Source organism: Anneissia japonica, unplaced genomic scaffold, assembly GCF_011630105.1.
Source record: "Anneissia japonica isolate Jap-2015-1 unplaced genomic scaffold, ASM1163010v1 scaffold288292_len1863012_cov191, whole genome shotgun sequence".
NCBI classification, from domain to species: Eukaryota; Metazoa; Echinodermata; class Crinoidea; order Comatulida; family Comatulidae; genus Anneissia; species Anneissia japonica.
Genome location: NW_022688773.1, coordinates 1,835,844 through 1,854,655, shown reverse-complemented (window position 1 = coordinate 1,854,655; position 18,812 = coordinate 1,835,844). Strand labels below are relative to the sequence as shown.

Genomic DNA, 18,812 nt, shown 5'->3' with positions numbered 1-18,812 from the left:
AGCAATGACAATCGTTCGTTCGCAGAGGTTGCTGGTACTACAACAACAACTACTAGTCATAATCAAAACAACATGGTAAATGACAGAGCGTTTGTGCGCAGCGGATAGATTACGTAAGAGGGAAAATCCCTTCAAGGGTAAGCGACGACAGATCGTGAGCGTTGATCATAACTCCGAGTCAACGTCTTTGTATGATGATTCCGGTGAGTTAAATGATAAAATCAATGATGGTTTTGTCTTCCAAAGAAATTCTAAGCATAGGCGCTCTAAATTAACTCGAGGCACTGGTGTCAACATAGCGTTAAAAGGTAGAGCACCGCCACCTTTTAAGTTGTATCTTGGGAATATGTGCCCGGAATCAAGATCAGAGGACGTCATGAAATATATAAAGCAAGCAATAGACATGGATGTTATTGTGGAGGAACTCCCTAGTAAAGGTTCTGATTATGTCTCGTTTAAAATACAATGCGAATTTGATCATAGGAATTTGTTAGTTGAAGCTAGTCTATGGCCCCGATCTGCCATTATAAGAAGGTTCTATGAACCTAAGAAAAACAAACCCGAAGATGATGGATGGATATAATTCAATTACGTTAGATATTTTAAGGTGTGTTACATTTAATTGTAATAATTTTAAAACTTCTGAAAAAGAAATCTTCGACTTAAGTTGCAAAAATGATTATAGCCCTCCAGTAGCACTGGCTTCATATTTTGAAATCTTTTCATAATGATTTCGATTGCATATCGGTCTCCGGTATGGATAGCGGTGAGGGTATATATATATCCATTGATAGGCCTTTTGGTGGTGTAGCTTTTTTTTTTTTTACAGAAAGTCATATAATTTTGTTTAGCCTCTTTACCTTGAAGATAAAAGGCTTGTGGGTATGCAAATTGGTGAAGGTGACGACTGTACTATGTTGATAAACGTTTACTTACCATATGATAAAGATGATAACTTAAATGAGTAAATCGACTATCTTGGTAAAATTAAGTCCTTAATCGATGACTTTAATGGATACAAAGTCGTTATAGTGGGAGACTTTAACTCTGACTTAAATAAGAAATTTCGTAGGGAATTATTGAATTTTACAACGGATTGTAGCTTACACATATTCGATGTTGAGTTTTTCAGTGATTACATTTCCGAATTGTCTGACAACTTTACGTTTTTTAGCGAGGCACATGGAACCACAAGCTGGTTAGACCATGTCGTCACATCTCATGGTGCTCATGTTTGCCTTATTAATTTTAATATTGATTATAACTCATTGAGTTCTGATCACTTTCCTATGTACATCAATTATAAAATCCCTAATCTCAGAGGCAGAGCAAATAATGTTCCTGTAAATAGCTTAAGTAATGAAGATGTTAATTTTTCGGTTGGAATTGGAATAAAGTAAACAGGAATTCGTTAAATAATTACACGTCTACTACCGATTGTTCAGGACATACCGGTACTACAAATACTATTCACACGTTTCATTTATTTTCCTTTGTTTTATTTTCTTCTTGATTACAGTTCAATTATCAGATCAATAATTTATTTTCAATCAAATGTTCTACGATGTTCAACAACTGAATTTTTGAAAACACCAAACATGTCAAAAGGTCAATTTACCGAAATATGAAAGCTGCAAAGAGCATTCAAACCAAAATTATATTACGCCCTCTATCGTATTGATTGTCTTCATAACATTCTCCCCGTCCTCGATATGCTCTTGACATTATCGAAACTTCAATCTTCTTAATACCTTTATTTAACTCTATATTCGTATTAATCACTAATAATTAGAACAATTTCTTTTATTTTTGTTTTTCTAGCAGTTTTGTTAAACTAATACAATTTTAACATACAGTATACTGTTTCTTTTTTACGATATTTTTTCTATCTTGTAACAAAATAACTTATCTTTTACAAATAAAACAATAATGCAACAATGATGCATATCTGTTTTTAAACATTAATATAAATAATTTATAACATAACCACAGTTACACATTACATCTACAAGGTTTTTGACAACAACATCATTCTGAATTGTTATTGTAACTGAAGTATTCAAAAAATACAGTATTAAAATATAAACATTTCCAACTTGTTCTCAAACTACTGCATACTTCTCTCTACTCAGAAATTTCAAGTGAACAAATTTTTGTCAAAGGTCTAACAGATATTGACTTTCCCGTTTGGACTTTTACTACTCTGACATGTCCATCTTTTCCCGGATAGACCTCTACAATTCGACCCATTCGACCCAACGGCCACTGACCACATGGAATATTAGAATCCATAACTAATACAATATCTCCAACTTTAATATCTCCATAAACTTTCCTGCATTTTGTTCTGAGTGAAAGACTTTGAATCCACTCACGCCACCATCTATGCCAGAAATGCTTTACTAACTCTTGAACCCTACGCCAACTTTTTTTAGGATTAAATTTGGTATCATCTATAATCTCTGGAGCGAACTCTCCTCCCATTTTACATGTAGAAAATGATCAGGTGTAAGCAGAACACCATCTTTCGGATCTGCTGATTGATACGTCAGTGGTCTGGAGTTTATCAATCCTTCTGCACTTATGAAAGCAGACATCAACTCTTCATCATTTATATCCGCAGTACGTAAGATAGCATACACAGCACGTTTTGCAGCTTTAATCATGATTTCATGAGCACCTCCAAAATGTGGTGCTGCTGGTGGGTTAAACTTCCATGTCACTCCTCTATGAGCTGTAACATTGACTATCGTCTTTTTATTCTTCACGGCAAATAACTCTTTCAATTCTCTGTTAGCTCCTACAAAATTCACCCCGTTATCAGAAAACATCTCTCGAGGTAATCCTCGTCTACTAGCCATCCTGTAAAAGGCATTCAGAAATGAATCTGTGTTTAGTGCATATGCCATTTCTAAATGCACTGCTCTCGTTGCTAGGCATGTGAAGAGACATAGATACTGCTTACCGCGTTGTTTGCCTCTTCCCTGTATTGTTATAAATGGACCACCATAATTAACTGCGGTTCTCTCAAATGCTCTCATTGATGTTGACTTAACTCTGCATTCTTGCAAAAGAGCCATGACCTGTTTGCCTGCAACAGCTTTACGTCTCTTACAACCACAGCATTCTTTTTCAAAGCTCTTTATCTCTTCTCTTGCACATATTATCCAAAACCTCTGTGAAAGATTTGCTAACAGTCCACTTAGAACACTACTATTTTGGATTTGCTGTCCCCTTTTTAACTTGTTGATCTCAGTTGAGAATAAATCTGCCTGTGCCTTTCATGCAGTTTCCATGTTGTAGGTTCATTTTCATTTCCTTCATTAGCATTTTGAGCTTGTGTTGCATGGGTTCTGAACTTTGCTTTTAACTCTTTGGTTTCTTGGCATTCTTCAAATTTATTTGTTGGCCAGTCTTTAGATTCTCCAGCCAAAAACTCTGGACCGTTCCACCATAACTTACATTCTGTTAGTCTCTGCACAGACAACCCTCTAGTTGCCACATCAGCTGGATTGGTTTTGGTTGGTACATATCGCCACTGGGATGGCTCGGTATTCTGGTGAATCTCGCTCACTCGGTTAGCAACGAATGTTTTGAAGTTTCTACTTCGTTGCCGAATCCACCACAGAATATTCATACTATCTGACCAAAATATCGCCTCTTTAAATGAGATATTCAAAACACTAGCAACTGATGCTGCAAGACGTACTCCCAGAAGAGCAGCCATTAATTCTAGTCTTGGAATGCTTGTTGCAGCCAATGGAGCAACTCTTGTTTTGGATGCTGCAAATCTCACCGATTCAACTATTTCAGTAGACAGTAGAACTACCTCTTATATACGCAACAACCGCATATGCGTCTTGTGATGCGTCAACAAACACATGAAGTGATACAAAGGAACACACCTTTTCATTCGGATTCAGACATCTTGGGATTTTGATTTTCTTTAGCTCTGCTAACTCATTAAACCAATTGTGCACTTTCAGCGCAATGTCACCTTCCAGCTCATCATCCCAGTCAAACCCGTTAGCCCATAATTCTTGCATTAAGGTCTTTGCTCGAATGCTGTAAGGTGTTATAAACCTCAATGGGTCAAATATGGTTGCAATCTTCTTTAATATAGTTCTTTTAGTAACCCCCAATTTCTCAGGCCATGGTGAAGATGTTATGACGAAGTTATCTTCCTCAGCTATCCAAGTTATGCCCAACGTCTTGACCGACGGTAAACTGCCATTCTCAACGTTTACTTCTTTTGCTCTGTCTTCAATTGGTACTTCCTCTAGTACTTTCTTCGAATTAGAGATCCACTTTCTGGCATGAATGCCAGCTTCTGCCCATAACGCTGATAATTTTTTATACAATTCACAGCCTTCCTCTTCATTGCATACTGAATCCATGCTGTCGTCCATGTATGTGGCCTTAAGTACAGTCTCTGCCGCCATAGGATATTTGTCTGCTTGGTTTGTAGCATGTTCTTGTGATACATATTGAGCCAAAAATGGCGAAGCATTTACACCAAACACTACACTGTTGAACTCATACTCTTGTGGTTGTTGATTTGTCTCTAGGTCTCTCCACAAGAATCTGAAGAATGGTCTGTCTTTTTTCCCCATGTTAATCCTGAGATACATTTCAGCGGTGTCACACACAATTGCCACTGGGCGATATCTAAACCTAATTAGCACGTCAAACACTTCGTGTTGTAGTTTAGGCCCTTGATAAATCAAATCGTTTAGACATACGTCTTCCAGTTTTGCTAATGCATCAAATACAACCCTTGTTTTGGTTGTAGTTCTATCCGGTTCACAACCGGAAAATGAGGTAGATACCACTCCCCCTTAGGCTCACCCTTTTTTACCTTTCTCACAAACCCTTTCTCAACATACTGGTCACTGCACACATCTTGTTGTGAATGAAAAGTTCTGATGAAGTGCACATTACTGTTCTCACGATTAGTTCCTGTGTTTCCCACTGCTATCCATCCTAACGGTGTGAGTCATGCAATCGGCTCACCAGGTTTTCCAGTTACTTGTATGAAATTCAGCATAATCTATTCCGATGAGAACGTCTACTACTGGTTTGGTGTTGATTGTTGGGAATTCTATGTTTTGCAGACGGGCCCAGTTTCTAGAAACTTTCTTCCAGTTGACAGGTGCCATATTCCCAGTAACTTTCTCAGTTGTTAACACTTCTTGATTTATCTTTCCATCAAGACTTTTTAGGTTAAACTTTACCGGCATTGTTTCCATTATCTCTACTCTGCCATTAAGTGTGCTTACTTTGACTCTGTTTATTTGTCCATGTAGTCCTAATTCGCTTGCTACATCCATATTTATGTATGCCTGGGTGCTCCCATCATCCAATAAGGCATTCACTTTAAGTTCTTTATCATGGTGCTTAAGAATCACTGGTATTGTCCGTAAGCTACGTACTTATTTTGTTGTGGATGGACCATGTAACGGATGTGTAGTTCTGTTTGCAGTTTCCTCTGTCTGTATTTGGTTCTGTAATTGCTCCCCTTCCGTGCTCGTTCGTACCACATCAGTCTGACCTTCTTGATCGTGCAACAATCTGTAATGGTTTCTTTTACACCCATCTATCTTACACGTGCCTGTTTTATCACAATTTTTGGCTAAATGCCTACCAAGAAACTTAAAACACAATCCTTCCTTCTTTGCAGTGTTCCATCGTTCATTTACTGACATCCGTTTAAATAGGCTGCAACTCCATATTCTATGATTGTCACTATTGATGCACAACGGACACATTGATTTTGTTGAATGGTTCTGCCGATAGGTGAAATGCGACTGTGACATCTGTCTTCTTTTTCCTTCAATTTCTCTGTGGCTTGAGCTTGTGAACCTGGTTGTTTTTGTATCTTTCTGTGTTTCAGATCTATGTATGTTTCTTCCAAACATGTTGCTTGTTATTGCAGCTTTTTCTTCTAAAAAGTTAATCATATCTAAGAACAAAGGTTCCCTTCCATTAACAAGGATATTTTGTGCTGTTTTTGCCCACTTTGTTTGTATGTATACAGGCAGAAGACCTTGAACTTTTAACAGATTTTCAGTGCTATTTAAGTCAGCCATGTATCCCATTTGAGTTAAGGTTATGTTACACTTTTTCATTGATCCTATCAATTTCCACAGCCCTTCACTGTCATTGGGTCTAACCTTTCTATCTAAAAGCTCTCTCATTAATGAATGCAATATTATATGAGGCTGCCCAAATTGTTGTGACAAAATAGCTTTAGCTTGTTTATACCCTTCACTTCCCATTAAGGTACAACATTCAGTACTATCTCGTGCTTTTCCTTTGCACAACTGTAATAAATATTGTAATCTACAAGCATCATCATTAACACGTTTTGCTACAATTTACTTCAAAATTAGTCATAAAAGACCAATAGTTACTAGGTTCTCTATAGAACTCAACCACCTCTGCATTTGGCAGCTCTAATGCCATTTTGAATTGGCTAACAAAATCTGATCTTTGGTCAGGATTATTTACCTCTGACTCTATTGTACTGTTCAAATGTTCATTGTTATTTTTTACACTTGGTTGTATACTGTCAGAATCATTTGACATATTATTACCTGAATTATTGGACACTTCTAGGCCTGAATTTTCTTCACTGTTCTCACACTCAGGAGAATTAATATTAATAAGAATGTCATTTTCGGTTTCTTTTTCTTGTGGCAATTTTTTTTATTTTTCCTTCTCTTTTAAGTATTTCTTGCATTCATCCTTCCCTCGTAAATACTCCGCTTGGCAATCTGCAATCCAGCCCTCCTCTGTTAGGAACTCATCATCTGCTTCAATCAGGTCAACTAGCGCGCTGTGTTTATCTTCAACTGCCTGGTACTCTTCGTCGAGTTTGTTTACTTTTTCTATCACATCATCTACATTATCTTGTTCAATCAAAAGCCGCAATGCATTCAATTGCCAAGTTAAAATCCCTTTACTATTTCGTCTTCTCACTTTCAATGTTTTTATTTTATCTCTGGTTTCGTCTTCTGTCGACGCCATTGTTTTATTTTCAGTGGTTCAGATATCAAGTTCAACTCTACATACAGCTATGATCAATGTAGTGTAGCCTAGTTTTCAATTTCAAAGTGTTCAAACCAAAATTATATTACACCCTCTATCTTATTGATTGTCTTCATAACACCGATAAAATGTTACCGTATCCAGTGTATGTATTTGTCACAGTATGGTTTCTTGCAGCGATTTTAATTGTAAAAATCCTAACCATTTAAATGCAATTGATCAATTATATCATGAAATTATTAATTATTTAAAGGATGCCTCAAGTGAGTGTTTCCATTCTAAGGCCAAGTGTAGCAACGTTAATATTGCTCCGGGATGGAACGAGCATGTTGCGGACTTGCATCATATTGCAAGGGATGCTTTTCTGCTATGGAGAAATAATGGTAAACCAAGATTTGGTCCACTTTTTGAATGTATGAAAAATACAAGGTCTAGATTTAAATTAGCGTTGAGGCCTTGCAAGTCAAATGAAGAACAATTTCGAGCAGATTTTATGGCAAACTCTCTAAACGATAAAAAGTATGATAAATTTTGGGAATCCGTTAAACTTACTAATGCGTATAAATCATACACCTCTGAAGTAATTAATGGAGTCAGGGGCAATGTTAACATATGTAATATCTGGGCCGACCATTATGAGCATCTGTATGATCATTATAAGGATTATCATATAACTCCTCAAATTATCCAGAATTTTATCTCAAAGTTGTCCTTAGGAAAATCGCCTGGCTTAGATGGCATCGATAGAGAATATCTTAAGTATGCTGGTGGAAAAATTAATGTTTTATTTAAGTATCTGCTTTAACGCTATGCTTGTGCATGGGTACATTGTTAATGACTTTGTTGAAGTTGTCCTTATTCCGATTGTAAAGAATAAGTTAGGTGACGTCACGTCAACAAATAACTATCGTCCAATTGCATTAGCCTCTGTGTTGTCTAAACTGCTCGAGCTCATACTGGTCGATTTCTGTAAAGATAATCTTGAAACTGACTATCATCAGTTTGCTTTTAAGCCCAATCACTCCACTGAGACGTGCGTTTAAACAAATTCTTGAATATTATCAACGGCATGGTAGCTCATTCAGAGTTGTTTTTACCCTGTCTATGAATGACGTCATGCGCTTAAGGCCAATAACAGCTACGAATTTCGAGTTTTCTGCGGTTAGTGCGTTCATGCATAAAAGTCAAATTTATCTGAATGAGCTTTTGTCGCAAATAGAGGAAAAGTTTTCATTTTGATTGTGACTAATGATTTAACCAATTGCATTAGACAGACTCCTACCAAACATGGGGTGTTCACACAGGTTGAGCTTAAAAGTCACAGTGGTTATCTCTTAAAAATTTACTAGGTTCATGTTCCATTGAACATAGTATCTCTAGTTGTTTTTTAGATTCGAGTAAAGCTTTTGACCGTGTGAACCACTGGTCACTTTTTGTCAAATTGATTAAGAAAAACGTTCCTTTATTTGTCGTTAGAATCATACGCGAATGGTATGATAAGCAGAGGTTCTCAGTCCGATGGGGTCTTAATACTTCCAGAGTTTTTAAAGTTTCAAACGGAGTGAGGCAAGGTGGAGTCTTGTTTCCTTTCCTATATAATATCTATATGAATGACCTTAATATTATTCTTAGTAACTCTAGATATGGATGTGAATATGCTGAAATGAAATTCAACCATTTAAGTTACGCCGATGACATGGTATATATAATGACAAGAAACCAGTGTGTATGAGGTTTATCCCTAAAAGTATAAGGTCTTGTAGTCCGCCTAAAACATATCTCAATAACAAAAACCTCAAATATGTTGAATCCGTATCATATCTTGACGCAGGGTTCCCGGAACGCCGCCCTCAGCGGCGAGTGCGAAGCACAACTCGGGGTCAAAAGTGGAACGTGAAATTTGGATATGGTTTTGTAGTCAGATTTGCGAGAAAAACTTCAGCTACCCGTATTTCTCGACTGAGACGTCAGTGGGAGCTGTAATTTGTTTGGCAAGGAGATTGAGCAACCCTTCATTCATATTAAGGGAATTTAAGCCCAGAAACTTTGTAGTTATTAATATTTTGGTTATAATAGAAAATATTCATTTTTTGGTGACGTCGCACTCAAATTAGTTAGCATACATACGTCATAAGCTAGATACGTCACCTTTTCCTGGTAAGGCAAGCTTTCCCGGCGTGCTTTTTTCATGGATAAACAAACACTACTGCTTTGCACATGAATGTCTTGCCCAAGCCAGGGCTACAAGAGCCGCATTGTTAGCATTGTATAATACTTAAATAAGGTACCTCTGCAAATGAATTATTCTTAGTTACCTTTTTTTTTCTTATTTTAATTTATTTCTTCCGAAAGTGTACATTCTATGACATATAATTCCACTGTCTTAGTTAGGCGAGGCCTAGTCTTATGCCTCATCGTCCCCCGCTACACAGTACATCAGCAGCCCCTCCCCATACAGTACAGACGTTTGCTAGGTAACAACGTGACTGCACCTCCCTTCCCAGGTGTTCATGTAACATTGACATAATTGTTAGCTAACCAGTTGTGTGTATTTCTTTGTGAAAATGAGTACCGCGGCGTACTCATTTTCACAAAGCATTTGCATCCCCTCTTGGAAAGAGGGATCGAAATAATTGTCTCCATATCTTCGATAATTAAATTAATCACCGTAATTTAGCTTACACTTATGAACTTAGGGAGCACTTAAAATGTGAAATAATCATTTCACTACCTGACAAACTCTGAACTTTATTCATTCATTAGGCCTACATAATAGTTTCATATTGCTGTACTATACTCCAACATCACTGGCGCATGGTAACAAACCAACTGACTGCAGATCATTTCCGGTCACACATTACTCTCCAGAACACAGCACCCCCTAGTTCCGTCACCTCTGGGTCACATAATATGCTGTGACCTCAATGATGAGCTTGATATCAAAAGACAAGTTAGAACACTGAGTATACGTGGAAATGTACTCAAGTCAAATGTATATTATTTCGTTCTTTCTGTATGAGTTTTTATTGTTCTACGCTTTGGTCTATGTATAGATTTTCATCTATGAACACACTGAGAGTATGTTATAACAATACTTTAAGAAAACTGTTACGCCAACTGAGATACTGTAGTATCAAGGATTTCAGTTCAAAAAGATTACCAGTTTCTTTATTAAGAAAATATGAAAAGATTACTCTTCGTTTGAACAAAGCCGAATTGGATTTTAATTTTTAACATAATTGCAAGGCATTCGGAGTTTTTCCTAAATTTATATATATACCGTATATATTAATTTGATGTATTAGGTTCTGTTATTATTAGATGTATTATATGATAATTAATACAAAACAATGATTTATTGGGTTGTACTTACTTAAGTATCATATAGTACATTTACAGCCTATTAATTATATAGTATTAGGTTGCAGTTACTTAAATAGATACAATCAGGGTGTATTTTTAAGTAAATGCACTGTGATACTTAAAGAAATACAACAAACAGAAATGATGATGCTGTGTGGTAAATTTAGTAAAATAATCAATACAGTTAATTATACCAATAGGCTTATAATGCAATAAAAAACAATCATCTTTCCTCCATTCTGGTAATAAAGATACTACAATCTACCATCCTAATTTTCCCCTTCTTGACAAAACATCCAATCAATTTTTTTAATGTGTTTTTAATTTTAACTTAATGGCGGTTGAAAATACAAGTAGGCCTATTATTATTAGAGGTAAAGTTACTATTGGAATTTTTATAGACTTGAACAATTTACGAGCAGATTACTAAAATAGTATTGTTAATAATACAATGATAATACCAATATGATGATCATGATGATGATTATGAGCATAATGAACAAAAAGCCCTTCTCCACATTAAAGGCCAGGGGAGTTTATTTGAATATATACGGCTTTAATGTCACATTTTCATTTTCTTAAGTGTTTATGACACATTGTGTTGCATCTGTTATCATTTCGCTTTCCCAATGTTTATGACTACCGTATTAAGAGTTTAAATCACATGAATACCCCTTTTGATAATTAAAAAAAACAAAAACATGTGTGTTTAAACGCTAGCATAATGAAGAAGAAGATGATGATAATGATGATGATAATAAGTGGTGGTAGTATTAGTAGTAGTAGTGGTAATAGTAGACTGATCAGGTTAAGTACATAATACATTTTAGTCTACAAGTGACCAAAAATATTACAGCATAACGTTAATTTGTACACAAGTACTTTTATATTAGCAATTTAGTTATCTTCAAACTAATAAAACAAAACAAAACATAAAACAAAACCGAATACATGATAAATTACAATATTATTCAATAGCGGATGGACTTTTAATCCAAAGTATTTATATGAGAGTAGGTCTGTCGGGATTTTTTATTTAAAGAAACAGGTGAATTTTATTTGGTAAATTCTAACACCTGGGCTAAGATCTATGTTTAATGTACTGTATCCCATTTGTTGATTTAATGAAAATTTGTCTTCTTCAACATAAATGCTCTTTCGGAATCAATGTTTTGGCCGGTCGGGCTAGGTCAACACAACCATTTTGGCCCATATCGCCTTCTAATAACGTTTTTTTTTTTTTTTTTAACAAACTACAGTCTACCAGTACAGTACTATATTTTTATATTAAGCTATACGTAGTACTACTTCTAGCGCGTACGAGACCTTTGTGATATGCGTTATATTAATATTTCTAGTATAAGCTACGGTAAACAGTACTACTTTTCAGTACAACGGTAAACGGTAAACAGCAATATTTTCCAGTATAACTTTGTATCGTTTATATGACCATCTCTAACGGTTGCTGTTCAGCTACAGCATTTGCCCAACATAACTGAAGTCAGTAGTCGCTTTTTACACCTACCTAGGGAGAAAATAATATATACAATTATTTCTATGATAGTTAAACCTCGAATAGAAGCCCAAGTGTGCTTAATCTCGAGAAGAAGCCCATCTCGAATTGAAGTTCCCCTCCTTAATTTGCAAAAGTAGCCGCGAAAAATAAGCCCATCTCGAAAAGAGCCTATGGGCTTTTTTTTTTTCGAGATAGTAGGCCTACGGTACCGGTACATAATGTATTTCAAAAAAAACAAAATATATTAAAAACACGCTTGGTTTACACAGTAGTAAGGGTATTTAATGCCGGTTAATACACTCCAAGATACACACTGATGTACTGAAAATAAAAAATAAAATAAAATAAATAAATAATAATAAAGAAGAAGAAAAAGCCCAAGGATTATGTTCGATGTTTGACGGTATTCCTAATAATCAAAATGTATTTTTTACGAATGCTTTAAGGAACTTTCAGGTTAATCTAACTATAGTATTTTTAATGTCAAAATATGATAGACCAAATTTATTAAGTTTCAAATTCTTGTTTTAATAATTCAAAAGTAATAAAAACAATGATTATAGGAATTATATTTGTAAATAGGATATGAGAAGGTAAACAATGTAATGCAAAAATAATGCACGTTTCAATAAATGCACAATTCCTTGGACATATTTCCGTCAGTAAAAATGTCAATGGCGCCATCTATTGGCAGAAAAGTTTTTGAAGAATCGGTCGCTTTCGCTAAAATTATAAACTATGGAGGTTGTACAACTATGTTGCTACTAGGCTTAATCAGCGAGAGACCATGCTCGGTGGTGTTAAGGCAAGCAAGAAAGGCAAGGATTTGAGGTGATAAGGCATGAGAATATCTTGTTGAATTTTACAATCAGAAATTATGTTTACATATTCGATTAACAAACGCCTACCTCGCTGTATGCATTTCCTCGCTTCGCTGTTAAATATTGATAAAATCGATTTTTAAATGGGCCGGATTCGTCCTGCTCGTTGCTGAATTCCCGCAAGAACGGTAATGCATTTTTCTACAAAATATGTAATTATAATAATAATATAACACAATCAAACTTCAAATAATAATGATATTATAGGCCTATTAATATTAATATGATAATAATAATATAAACAACAGAATAACAATAGAAGTAATATTAATAAAATAATTATTTTTAGATTTTACGTATAACAATTACATTTTTCTGCTAGCTAGCAAAAGTGAAGAACACAGGATAAATCTGGTATCTTTAACGAACAAACAATAGGCCTAATAGACAGGCAAGTGATAAAAATTATCTTTGGAAGTTATCAATTAATATCATTTTCGATACACATATTTCTGTCTGCCCAGATAAATATAATATCATGCTAAAGTAATGATTGCTTTTCCTCCTCAAATAACATTATCACTTTAAGCTTGTTTAAAATACAATAATATTTATCTTAATACTTAAGAGTGTTGCAATAATGTATTACGGTTATTACAGTTTATTACAGGCATATTGCACCGTCAGTGAGGTGTTTGTTTCAAACTCTTGACCGAGTTTCGGAGAATTTCTTAGAAAATCAATAATGGATTTATACTAAGAATTAGGAGAGTGATATTATTTCCGTGCATTTTACACTGAATGGATGTTTCTCAAACCTAAGCCTTATAGACTGTTTTGATTGTGATTATGTGTTTCGAACTTCATGTAAAATTTTTATAAAAAGAATATTTATACCTCATGTAAAGCAATCATAATCATAACAGTAATATGTAACTTTGATTTTGGTAAAGTCATTGATTTACATTTTGACGCTTAATCATTCAATGTAGCTAAAAACAGTAAGAAACTTACCTTTTCGTATAATTCTGCAAAAGAAAAGAAAATATGTTTTGTTATTTGCTGTTTATTCTTATTCATAATTTATACTGCAATTACTTTATTTTATTTACGATAATCATTATTAAAACTATACGCCGATATATTAACATTGTTTTGTGTTTTTCAAAATAAAGTCTTTCATTCAATGTTTTAGTAATATTAGGGGTATTATTCTCTAGTTTGGTGACAGATTTCATGCTTGAGTCCTCCTCTGAGCGATGAGGCAGTAAGGCAGAGCGCAAAAACGCCGCTAACTACAGCCTTAACATCGGCGCTGGCTCGTGATCATGACGATCATGACAGGGGTGGTATCAGTGGGCGATTCCCCATCGTTTTTTATGGGAGAAGTATGTTACTGAGGGGCTAGTCCACACCTCTAGCGTTTTGAGACCGTTATAGCTGTATAATTCCAACTACATTACGTTAGATTATACAAAAATGCAACCAATGTTAAGCTTCTGTATATGCATATTAGTAGGATATTATTAATATTATATATTTATTACCGTATTATATAATTGCAAGCAGTGTTCACATGCCTGTAATATTTCTTACCTTGCATATCCATAGTTCTCTTGCCACTCACGCAGTTATACATACAAATCCGAGTTGTACACCCACAGCCTGTGTAAATCATGGTATATTAATATAGAGATAATCTTTAAGCCTAGCCGTAATATTATTAATAAATATACATTTTGAACGTTGAAGAAGAGGAATCTACGGATGTGAAAGAAACTTGCTTGAACGGGGTTCGAGAGGCTTCGTTAAGAATTCCGATCCGATTATAGCAACTGATCTTTTACACTCTTTTTAAGACGACGAGATATGTTATTCAGTAAGCAATTTGAAACATATAAAATGTGAATAAATGAAAATCTGCGTCAGTACCGGTCAGTTAATATTCAAGTTTTTTGGGTCAAATCCATTTATTGGCGAGTAATGAATTATTTTTATAATTTGTTTGTGGTAAAACTGTAAATAAACGAACACTATTTATTCGATCCGTTTCTAGCTGGTTATTATTAACTAATTTGATTCTTTTAAATGAGCTGTTAATTGAATTTTCGAGGTTTACCAGATTTTTTTAGGCAGAGTACATTTTTGGCATGTTCAGAAAGGATGAAGACAGTTTTGGTATAATATTCGATGTATTCCAAATCATATTTACCACAATACGAAATGATTTTTTTTTTTCTTTCTTGGCTAACTTACTTTTTTAATACGTTTCATTAACAAGCATTTTGTTCATTGCATAGGCCTATCCAGCGTTTTTTCTGAATTTGTACTTACCTGGCTGTCGTTTTCTGTTAACTTGTAAATCACAAAGGCAGCATGATGCCAACATCAATGTAAAAACCGCAGTTGTGGTTAGATTCATGTTGATTTTTCTTCTACAAATTCCAGCTTTGCTTTTTTCAGTACAATGGCTTAAAATTCTAGATTGCATCTGATATTAATCTGCACCGTCTAGTATTATGTACAAAGCCTATAAACTTTACAGTGTAATTAAAGCTAACTTTAAACGTCATAATTAAATTTTCTTCTTTTATTACCACAGAAATTCAATCAATCCACATCCGAGTTATTTAAATTAGGGCTCTATATCTCTACTTATCGAAACAAAATTAATGAATGTCTTAATTAAAACATTGTCATTTGCCAAGCTTTTTTAGCTAATAATAAAGAATGAACATAATTTGCTATAAATAGGCAGATATTAAAATGTTATACTCTGGGTATACCATGATAATACAATATTTTATTGCCGTATCGTTCGTATTAATTTGTGGACAACCGTAAATTTAGAAAAAAAATGTTCCCCATGTCAACTTATTTTAATAATTTATTATTAGATAAAAAAATAATTAACCCGTAATGCATACGGCAATGATCTTGTTTGTGTGTTTTATTTTTAACGCCGAAGAATATTATTTTAATTTCTTGATTTAAAAGACGCGCTCTCAAGGAGCTATTTTCCAACATAAAAGCGACTCTAGAAGATCCTAGCAGACCTACCGAAGCTAACATGTTTATTAAAACAATGATTTTTGATGCTTGATAACTGTGGTCTATTTTTTTCCTAATTTAAAGTAAATATAATAATTGTATATATAAAGAAATAGTTATGCCGAAATAAATTATGTACTGGTAAACGAGATTATATTGAATGGAAAGAAAGTAGACTAAATTTATAAAATAAAACTCAATTAAACATTTTGTTATTCTGTTTTAATACCTTAACCAACATAAAATGTAATGTAAATGTTTACTGGTGAAAAACTGGACAGGTAAAGGTAAAGGTAGGAGAATAACCCATAACTTGCAGCGTCATTGTGCTGAATTGCGTATGGGCGTGGTCCATGACTACCTAGAGGCCGTAAAGAGGCCCTTCTTGGTAGGTACATGTTCACATCATTCCACAACGACAGGGGCTGAAATTAACCATAACATCGGGGTAACCCCCTACTCTTTCGAAAGATGCAATTGGTTCTTTAAAGTGCACACGATGTATAAGTCCTTATCCGAGAAGACTTGTTTCCACCAACCGAACCATGGGCGAGGAGCGGCTGGAACCATCGTCGATGATAAGGCTGTAGGTATTTACAAATACGGTTTTACAAAACTATGTTGAATAGGAAAAAAAATCACATCAATGTATAAGCACATCACAAGTATTCCTCATCCTCCTATACTATAGCAGGGCCAGGAAGACGCGCGTGTATCACTAACACACGTGTTGTCCCACGCACACACACACACACACACCCACACACACACACACACACACACACAATATATTTAAATAATAGAACAGTATGCAAAAACATTTCATAATCAAATTTATTTATTAAGTTTCATAGTTTCATATTTATGTACGCATAGACACTTTTGAAACTACTGAAATAAAAAATAAATAAAATAAATAAAAATTTACGCGTAGCATAGGTGATATAGAAATAAGTATGCAAAGGGTGGAAATAATCTTGCATTTTCTACAAATATAATCATAACTTGTACACGTTCTTAGCAAAGAAGCGTTCATCCCCCTAATTCTAGGAAGAACCGTACCGGTACAAGGAGATTTAGACCTACAATTAGGTAGGTGTCCCTCACCTTTACCATGGTAATGACCATCGTACCCTAATTACACGTGCAATAATGACGACACAATAAATCTAATTACAATATTATAATAATAACAATAGTAGTAATAATAATACGAATATATTATTCTTAACAATACTACTTCTGTACTCGTAGCTTATAATGTATTCTATAGTTAAGTTCGTTTTTCATGTTTATTATTAGATTGGGCATTTTTTAAGAGTGGTGCGCAAAGGTCACCATATAGCATAATCGATTCAGAGGTACGGTACACGTGATTATATTGTATTTTACATTTTATATTTTACATGAATCATCGTGTCAATAAATACGTATAGGTAATTTAAAAAAACAACCTAGGTCGTCCAGACTGCAAATTTTGCTTGATGCTAATTTTGTTCAGTGTGTTTGTTCAAATTCTATGATTGTCCTCTCAGATCTCTTAAATCTCTACAACGATTTTTCAGTTTTGGTGTCCTTCCAATATCTGCAATTATTTTAAGAAAAAAAGAAGATAAAATTGATAAAAGTCGGTTTGATACCGTGATTAACTACGTGAAAACTGATAGAAAGTACCAGTGGCGGATGATCCCGGTGGGATGACGGAAGGTGCCCACCTCCCAAACCACAACCTCCTCACTTCAAGCAGCAGCCAAACGTTTACCAAGTGATAAAAACGAGATTTAAATGGCTAAATCTCATAGTATGTAAAGCACCACCCCAAACCCTTCTTCTCGAACCATAGGTTCGCCCACATCTCTTCAGACCACACCTGTAGGTCTTTGATTGCCACGGTCCCTCACCCTCCCGGCAACAAAAATATCCGCCCCTACAGCATTACACCAATAAAATGATAAAGAGTTACAGAGCTATCCATAAAATGATGTGGAGTAAATTGAACCATTTCTTAGTTATCTAATTTGTTTTAGACATACTCACGTTTAAAATCTTTTGGTTGAGTGAATGAGAATGAAGTATTCTGTCCAATAAGTGTCTTGATGCCTAAAATTAACAGTCTATTTTTAATAAGCTGCATTATAGAACGTCGTATAATAATTGACACAAATCATTAAGCCTGACTGTCAGTGTACACCACCTAACCAGAATGAGATGCCGCTGCAACGCGACTTCTACCTCGGGTCACGGGGATGCGACTGCAGCAGGTTACAGGGGCTCATTCCAAATGTTAGTATACAGGACCCTCATTATGCCTGTTATCCAAAAATGGCAACCATAATTGGCTATCTTATTATTTTCTTTTTGAATTGGATTAAGACATCTGCGCTAATTATATCTTAACAAAAATTATTTTATTATTATTATTAATAAATATTATTATTATTATTATTATTATTATTATTATTATTATTATTATTAAAGTTGCTGTTGTTGCTAGCGTTATTGTTATTGTCATCAGCATCATTATTATCTTCATCACATATCCCCATCATCCGTTTACTTTCGGCCTCATCTTGGTCTCCGTCAGCCATCAAGATCCAAATTAGTAACTTTACTGTGGTGAAAACTTAAAACATTAGTGTTTTGCTAAACTTCTTGCTGTAACAATGTAGTCCACTTCGAAGATTGCATACTTTGCCACAGGTACTGCAAGGAAGTTGAGGAGTACGGTATCCATTGGTTCATAATTCTCACTTCAAATGGCGTATCTAGGGGCTGTGCAGGGTGCACGCGCCCTCTCCCCTCCCCCCCAAAAAATACTCGCACGCACAGTTCAAAACAAAACAAATCAACAAAGTAGTTAAAAATCAGCTCAAATCAGCCTATTTTGTGAACTACTGTAGTGTTCTCCCTCACCTAATCAACGAGCCCCTGCACTTCACCTTCGTGTCCCCATCAGTCACTATTTCAAAACTCTTAAGTGCACTTCTTGTCTTTGTAAACAAATTATATAC

At 34.9% G+C, this 18,812-nt stretch overlaps 2 protein-coding genes across 2 annotated transcripts; both read right to left on the bottom strand.

Moving 5' to 3' along the window:
• Positions 1-5,432: 5,432 nt before the first annotated feature.
• Positions 5,433-6,278, bottom strand: LOC117123574. Its single transcript, XM_033269558.1, has one exon. It carries the CDS (start codon positions 6,276-6,278, stop codon positions 5,433-5,435), a length of 846 nt encoding a protein of 281 aa, XP_033125449.1.
• A 3,765-nt stretch (positions 6,279-10,043) lies between these two features.
• LOC117123605 lies at positions 10,044-15,246 on the bottom strand. Its single transcript, XM_033269602.1, has 5 exons — positions 15,085-15,246; positions 14,347-14,415; positions 13,765-13,778; positions 12,838-12,951; positions 10,044-11,938 (listed from the first exon to the last, which is right to left on the bottom strand). The coding sequence occupies exons 1-5, from the start codon at positions 15,239-15,241 to the stop codon at positions 11,915-11,917; spliced, it is 378 nt and encodes a 125-aa protein (XP_033125493.1). The 5' UTR covers positions 15,242-15,246; the 3' UTR covers positions 10,044-11,914.
• Positions 15,247-18,812: the final 3,566 nt, after the last annotated feature.

Bases quoted from the DNA above. Each gene is read 5' to 3' on its own strand.
- LOC117123574 (XM_033269558.1), bottom strand. From the start codon at position 6,278: ATGGGAAGTGAAGGGTATAAACAAGCTAAAGCTATTTTGTCACAACAA.
- LOC117123605 (XM_033269602.1), bottom strand. From the start codon at position 15,241: ATGCAATCTAGAATTTTAAGCCATTGTACTGAAAAAAGCAAAGCTGGA. The intron at 14,416-15,084 runs GTAAGTACAAAT...TGATTTACACAG, and splicing joins TAACAGAAAACGACAGCCAG to GCTGTGGGTGTACAACTCGG. The intron at 11,939-12,837 runs GTAGGCGTTTGT...TTTTCTCCCTAG, and splicing joins GAGGAAATGCATACAGCGAG to GTAGGTGTAAAAAGCGACTA.